Source organism: Myxocyprinus asiaticus, chromosome 42 (assembly GCF_019703515.2).
Source record: "Myxocyprinus asiaticus isolate MX2 ecotype Aquarium Trade chromosome 42, UBuf_Myxa_2, whole genome shotgun sequence".
Lineage (NCBI taxonomy): Eukaryota > Metazoa > Chordata > Actinopteri > Cypriniformes > Catostomidae > Myxocyprinus > Myxocyprinus asiaticus.
Window position 1 is genome coordinate 28548072 of NC_059385.1, and position 7630 is coordinate 28555701.

The 7630-nt window shown below is 36.1% G+C and overlaps 2 protein-coding genes across 3 annotated transcripts in view; one reads left to right on the forward strand and one right to left on the reverse strand.

Annotated features, from left to right (window-relative positions):
* LOC127432654 (magnetosome-associated protein MamJ-like) overlaps positions 1 to 4119 on the reverse strand; it is a 37807-nt gene extending 33688 nt beyond the window's left edge. Inside the window, exon 1 of one of the 2 annotated variants that reach the window (XR_007895776.1) lies at positions 3986 to 4085. The gene's annotated coding sequence lies outside the window, so the exon portion shown is untranslated. Of the gene's footprint in view, positions 1 to 3985 lie in introns of both variants that reach the window. The other variant, XM_051683991.1, reaches the window with a different exon arrangement.
* LOC127432648 (dentin sialophosphoprotein-like) lies at positions 447 to 6597 on the forward strand. Its single transcript, XM_051683970.1, has 8 exons — positions 447 to 589; positions 2149 to 2217; positions 2312 to 2372; positions 2456 to 2508; positions 3853 to 3903; positions 4064 to 4108; positions 4374 to 4670; positions 5903 to 6597. The coding sequence occupies exons 2-8, from the start codon at positions 2164 to 2166 to the stop codon at positions 6296 to 6298; spliced, it is 957 nt and encodes a 318-aa protein (XP_051539930.1). The 5' UTR covers positions 447 to 589; positions 2149 to 2163; the 3' UTR covers positions 6299 to 6597.
* The last annotated feature ends 1033 nt before the right edge of the window (positions 6598 to 7630 follow it).

Below are 7630 nucleotides of genomic sequence, written 5' to 3' on the forward strand. Positions count from 1 at the left end.
AAACTGACCTTTTTGTGATTTTGTGAGACATACTGTTCCCTAGTAAAGTTTGAAGTGATTATACACTTAACACTTCATTCTGTTTTACAGCTAAAGTCCATTAAACCCCCTGTAATTAAGTCTTCAAAAATGTATTTGCCTTTCTTTATGATACAAGAATTTTAAGTTAACTTACATTGAATGTATTCATTGTAGATGCATCATACTAAGCATAACAAGCATCATAACTGCCTCTGGGATCTCAAGAGCAATACAGATTGTATATTATTATTATTATTATTATTATTATTATTATTATTATTATTCTGCATGTCATGCCTGGTGGTGAATGTTTGCATTGCCTGGTCATACAAACCACAGGAAGAGTGGGAGCAGAAAGGTGGAACAGCAGTGGTAAACCTCATGACATTACAAGCTGCACTGCCATTGGCTGCTTCCAGAGGGATCAGTGTTTAAAAGCCGACCAGCAGCTAGCCCTCACTATAACATCCAAACATAGCAAGATTTCAAGATTTGATAAACAGGACCTCAGTCTATCATCTGCATAGAACCTAAAAAAACCTTCAGATTCTCACGTAGAAAGGCTTAGGTAAGTCACAGCTCTTATTAATGAATTTTTTAAGATGTTGAAGATGTAGAAGCAGATCTTAGCATTGTTGGGAACTCAGAAAACCAACGTGGACAGCATTTTGCTTGCCTGATGGTTTGCAATTATCATGTCATGTTTTTCTGAAAGGTAAAATATTCCATAGAACAACTTTTTCGTTGTCAATTACAGTACAATCTATTTAAACATACCGATCACACAAAAAGATTGGGTCCTGCACATTTTCATATGGTTAACTGTCAATTAAAAGAATATATAAATAGATACAGCTCTTGCAGAATAAGTGTCAAAGTTCAGAAAATACAGTTCTTGTTCAGCCTAAATCTAAGCACAAGACTGCATTAAATTAATTCTGAAGTTATAGAGACTTTTAACGATTCCAACTGCAGTTAATTACAGGCAGAGATGATTAACATGAACTTGACAGACGAAAGAGGAAGTTGTGGCTATGGCACATAAAGGCTGTACTAATTTGTCAACTGACTCATTTATTCCAGCAACAAACCACTAAATTAAAGTTCCATACAAAAGAATAATAATACTGGCTGACCGACAACTGCCACCATAACATCTGTAAGCAGCCTCAACAAAATGCTGCCACTCTTAGCGTTTTAAACCCTACTTCGCTTTTCCTTCGACGCCACACATTTTAGGCCTTGGCTTACAGCAATGCAGATTCTAATGAGAAACCAAATCTGGAGTCAGAGGCGTGCTGTTTCTTGGGATTGTGGCCGCAACGTCGTCTACATTTAACTTCTTGAATTATACACTGGTGGAGATCATTATAGGTGTAGCTAAACACGCACTTCCTCAACTTATACTTTATGTAATGTTGTTGGAGCTGAAATAAACAAGATGTTTCATGGTTAGGACTGGTAGTACTTAGTAAAGAAGTCCTTTGGCATTTGCCTGCATGTTTCTGAGCTCCCCAAAAAGGCATGCTTCCTTTAGAGTTGGTTTGCCATGAAGTAAATGTGCAAATACCTAAAATACCTACTCTTAAGGCAGTTTATAGTTTGAACTTTAATGTTAAAACAGCAGAGGCAACCATCTTTGGAAAATGTTTTTTTAGTACCATGCACTAGCTGAGACTACAACTTTCCAACTGTTTTTCTAACAGTTAAATCCTTAGCTTAAATATCAATATCCATTGCATTTGCAACCCATTTTACTTCTGAAATGTTGTGTATTTCCAAGAGAAAAAGGCTATTCGAAGGCAAAAACAATGTAAAACAGGACTTGATTTCATCTATTGTGAACTGATTGGATTGTGAAAAGTGGTCTATAACAGGTACTTGGAGGGAAGGGGTTGAAAAATAAAAGTGTTTTGTGGCATTAGCCAAAAAAGAAAAATAATTTCAGCGGCTGAGTAGAAGTAGAAGGAGGCAAACATTTTTTTGCATTTGGAACCATGTGCACTGGTCAATCGTACACAATGAGACCAGGAACATATGTTAATAAAGTATATTGGGACCATTTTGATTTCAAGAGTTTTGTAAATTTATGCAAGATTTATAATTTGTCTTCCCCCATTTTTTTAGTATATTTTACACAAAATGAAGGCTGTTATTGTTTTGATGCTCCTCATCGCCACAGTCTACTGCCTACCTGTAAGTTCACTTTGATTTCAATCACAAAATGTGGCCATTAAAGTTTTATCTTACCATACTGTCTTCTAATATAAACGTTACATATTTTCCTCAGGTTAAGCGTTCAGCTAGCAGTTCCGAAAGCTCAGAAGAACGTGTGGTTGTTCAACGGGCAAGTGTTCAATTTGATCATAAACAGCATGGAAAACACTTCATCTGCAAATATTAATAATGTAACAAATCTTTCTTATACAGCCAGCTCCTATTCTACGAAAAGATGCTCTTGAACTGGTTCAGGCAGAACCTACACAGGTAAAAGCCTGCAGTGTCTAAATATATACACTACCGGTCAAAAGTTTTGAAACACTTACTCATTCTTTATTATAATTTTTTTTTCTTTTTTCTTTTTTTTTTTTTTTTCACATTTTGAATAATAGTAAAATCATCAGTACTATGGAATAACATAAATGGAACTATGGGAATTATGTTGTGACTAAACAAAATCCAAAATAAATCAAAACTGTGTTATTTTTTTATTTTTTTAAAGGTGCACTCAGTAATTTTTTGAAGTATGTTGAAGTGGCTTACACTAACACCTAATGGCATGGATGCTGCATCATTCAAACACAGTAGTTTTCAGTTACGAATGCCATTGTAGAAATTCACTATGCACAGTAAACCTGGATTAATGTAATCCATGAATGAAAGTGTCCAATAACAGGGCAGTTACTGAGATTAAGCGAGTAGTTTTCAGATGGTCACGTGAAGCCCCGTGAGGCTTTATTCTTTTTATGTAGAATAAAAGAGCTTTTATAAGGTTACTGATATGACTGGAGTCTTCATCTCATGTGAGTGGTCATGATTTTATACATATGTTTCAAAATAACTATTTCTTTAGAAGTAAAACTTTTAAATGAGGAAATAAATTACTGAGTGTACAACACTGCACACAAGTCCGATTTGGTTTTCAAGTCCGATCTTTAGGAATTGTCATTTTGCAAGTAGTGAAATCGAATTTGTTTGTTCAGACAGTGTGGTCAATAAAGGATGTAAAGGCAGACTGATATATACGTTTTACCATTAGTCTGTGCTGATAGTTGCTTTTTGGAACTATCGGTTATCTAAAACAAATCTGTGCCGATAGTTATTTTATTTTTTTACCCTCATTTTTTTTATTTTTTATTATTCCATCTATCTACATACAAAACTCTTCATCTAGTGAAAATATAAGCTATAAAAAGCTACATTTGGTAAATACTTAAATACTTAGCATTGTCTCTAACATTTCAAAATAAGAGTCTCTGGTGTCTTCAGGCTTGTTTATATTTAAAAGTCCCGCCTTATGCACCATACCTTCATTTCTCTGGTTATTATTGGGATTTTGGTTGCACAGTAAACTGCTTTTGGGATTTTATTCATTTTTCTAGAAATCGATTTTAAAACACTATCAGCCCATTAATCGGTTATCAGACTTTTCCACCACTTTTTTAGTCAAATATGCCAAAAAGTCAATTTTTGGTTGCTTGTCTGAACAATGCCATAGTATTGACATAAACTGCCATCTCTGAGCTTTTTAAATGCAAGTCCATGAGCACATACATGAGCATTACAGTGAGTATTGCATTTTTAACAACAAAGCATTTGTTTGGTTTTCAGACCATGACAACAGAATCTGATGAGAGCACGGACAGTGCAGATGACACTGAGGTAAATAAAGACTCATCCACTAAACCACATCACACATGTCCACCCACAAGAGCCAATAAAAGACAGAAGACTCTAAAAATACCCTTGTGTTGGTCTAGACGTGCTGTCAGTGACCCCGCTGTGATCTGCGCAGTCTCAACAATGTTTCTTGCATTTGTAGGATGCAGACGAAGAATCTGAAACAGATGACAAGGACGAGGAGAACGTGAGTCACAGTGGTTATGCAAAAATACTTGATTTTGTTTTTTCCGGCTAAATAAATTTCATGTGGAACCAATGTGTCCACTTGTTAAACAATTCATTAAACAATATGTAGGAAAGAAGCTAACATTACTTTATATTCTGTACAGTGGTGTTTGATACTAAGTGTCACTAGTACTGTTATAGGTTTAATCAACTAGGAATGGCTTACCTATTGCATATTATGCTGGGATACGAGAAACAATTTTTAACATATATTGTCCCTTTAGGACACTGATTCCAGTGAGAGTGAATCTGGGGAAATAGAGACCACCTCTATCCCAACAACAGTGGAGCCCACCCTGGGCCCGATCATCAACACTGGCCGTGGAGACAGCTTGGGCTACCCAAGCGATTACAAGAAATCTATTGTCTATGTGGACGCAAAAGACATTGAAAAAATCCCTTCCCCATACAAGTCCTACAGCAGTGACAAGCTGGGCGGCTTGACAGTCGTCAGTAAGAAGATGTCTACCTACGATGATCAGAGGGTCAATGATGTGGAAAAGGAGATTAAACTGTTCAAGGTAAATAGATGATTAAAATGTGAAGGTTACTTTGGAAAGTGCTTGTAAAGCTGGAAACACTTTACATTAAGGTTCCCTTTATTAAGGGTTTATAAAGGGTTTCACTACTGACTAATAACTCATTTAAAAATTCATTCTAAATGCATTATAAATCATTGATATGCAGTTATAACAACAAGCTTAAAAAAGGAGACTTTTATGCAACACCTGCCAAATAGTGAGCCATTTTACAGCACATGTTATAAATGCTTAATATCACTTATACAACATTTGTAACCAATGCAAATATACCTGTATGTAAAGTGGACACATATGAAGCATTTATTAAGGAGTAGCCAACATAGGAAACTATGAACTATGCTGAAGGCGAGTGGAATGGTGTCGTAATTAGACAAGGTTTTTAAGGTAAATATTAGATAGAGGTTTTAATGAGTAAAACATACCTCCTTAACCTAATATTTTTACATAAACCTAACCGATTGTGATCTAAAATTAAATGACCAACACATAAACCTTACCAATACTGTCCAAAAACAAAATGCGAAAAGAAAAGCATATTTTCTTAAACAACAACGTTATTTTGTGTCACTTCCATAACATTTTTGTTTCACATGTCAGCTTACGTGCTAAGCTGGGCTCAAACTGTGGACTCCCGAGTCCAAAATCCAACACTTTAGAAGGAGAGCTACCGCGGAAGCTAATCACATTGGAATAAGTGTGTAAATTTAAGTGGGTCTGTAAAATGAGCATTAAAATATATTGTTTTTCAAATGCTGTATTATAGTAAAAGTGTTTCAATATCATAACATAGCAGTGTGTAAGTAATAGTGTGAAAAATAAGTGTTACTAAAGCCATAATCAGCCATTGTACTTGTGATTTTTGTGAAAGTGAATAAAACGCACAGTTGTGGTAGCGCCTCTGGTGTTAATTTCACCAGAAAACTGCACCGAAACGTACAATGAGGAACATAAAAGTCAGTTTGCAAAAATGCGGTTATAGTAACATTCATTCTTTGAGACTAGATTGAAGAACCCATATGTAGAAATATGTATAGCAGATAAATTTGGAAGAACCCTAACTAAAAATTACAGTCATAACAAAAAGTTCTACATACATACCTTCAATGAATACAAACATTTCTCACACAAGGCAGAAACAAACAATTGAACAAGTGTCTATTAGCACAAAACACTTGGAATCACTGTAACTAAGATGTTGTTTGTGTTCTCAGACTCTTCAGGTCCATGATGTTCTATTGGAAGAGGAGGACACCAGCACTCCTGAGATGGATAACACTGCCAGAGGTACAGAAGAGGACATGGAGCCAAGCCACCGCCAGGCAGCTCTGGGGAACCATGAGATCGCTTCTGCTGGGAACAAGGTCAACGAAGGGTCTGACAGCGAGGGGGCCAGTGCTGGTGTCTCTCCCAGTGACAGCGCCAGTGCAAGTGCAAGTCAGGAGGAGACAGAGGAGTCAGATGGCAGCCTGAGCAGTGAGGAGACCACCACCACACCTGGAGCTGCAGACAGTGAAGACGACTCCTCACAGAGCACTGAGAGCCAGGAGAGCAATTCGGATGAGGAGACCACCCAGACAACTGATGTCACTGTTGTCATTGCAAAGTAAACCATCAGCACAAAACCCTCAACGGGCTGTCGACAGTAAAGAATGCAACTGTATTAATTGTATGGTGCTTTGTGACTCTCTCCACCTGATTTTAGTGTGAGTTAGAAATCAAATTACAGAGCACAAAGTTACAGTTTACACAAGCCCTCGAGCTGTGCTGCCTAATTTGTTTAGAAGCAGTTTCATCTCAACAGTCTTACTGTTCATTGCACAATTATTTACAATGTTAATATAAATGTAATTATATATTTTCTCTATGTTATTATTGATCATTTATGAATAAAGTTTGTCCTATATGAGTAATGTATGTTTCCTAATACAACAGCAATACAAGCGACAACCACAAGACACTGAGACTTGATCAAGTAACTTGTTTATATTATATTGGAAATAATCTGGCTTTCCTCCTCCAAAATGTAAACAGATATGCACCCCTTGAATAAGCCATCTGAATGCCAGTAAAGGTGTTTATATGAAGAGAGAAATTAAGGTAATGGTCAAAAACATAGGTATGCCGATTGTTATTTGCCAATACAATTTACATTTAAGCATTGCTGGGTGACTAAGTTATTGGGTTATTAAGTATGATCTTTATATGATTATACATGTAAACACACTCATAGTCTAAGCTAAATTAGAAAAGAATGACAAATAGAAATCCAGTACACCATTCAACAGTGTCAGTTCGTCTAAAATGTTAACTTTTGAAAAGTGCAATTTTATACTACACAATTTTTTAGTGGTGTTTGCTAATGCTAATGCTAATTGCTCATACTTGGGGTTAGGTATTGACTGATCTCACAGGAAATCAGCAACAGTAGGTCAAATTTCTTGTCTGCTAAAATCGTTCTCTTGCTTTCCAAATTTCTAAACTATCCTGGTGGCCGAAGGTCGAACTACATTTGAATGCATGCGCGACACACTGCGAAGCGCGAGGTATGAGCAAATATTATCCAAATGAAATATTGGCTTGGCTCATACCAAGGCTTAAGCCACAAATGTTTTCTGTAAAGCCCCACATGTTTTTATCATCTTGTAATAATGTTAGAAGTACCAGAGCTTCGGTTTCAAGTTGATGCTAAAACTTTATTTGCTACTTTATTTTTTAACAATAGGTATATTTTAATATTAAGATATACTGTTTATACAGTATATAGAGTTAATATATATATATATATATATTAACAATACCTGTCATTCTACAGTATTGATAACACCAAATACCAGCTCAATACTGTCTTGTTGGCAGCTGCTTTCCAGCTCTCAAGCGTATGTGCACACATACAAAAGAGCGCTCGTGACACATGACTGAGGCATTGTGTCTGGTCAACA

What these genes read in the sequence shown, in the direction of transcription:
- LOC127432648 (XM_051683970.1), top strand. Translation starts at nt 2,164, where the DNA reads ATGAAGGCTGTTATTGTTTTGATGCTCCTCATCGCCACAGTCTACTGC. An exon ending in CCACAGTCTACTGCCTACCT is followed by an intron (nt 2,218 to 2,311) that starts GTAAGTTCACTT and finishes TATTTTCCTCAG; the next exon opens with GTTAAGCGTTCAGCTAGCAG. An exon ending in TGTGGTTGTTCAACGGGCAA is followed by an intron (nt 2,373 to 2,455) that starts GTGTTCAATTTG and finishes TTATACAGCCAG; the next exon opens with CTCCTATTCTACGAAAAGAT.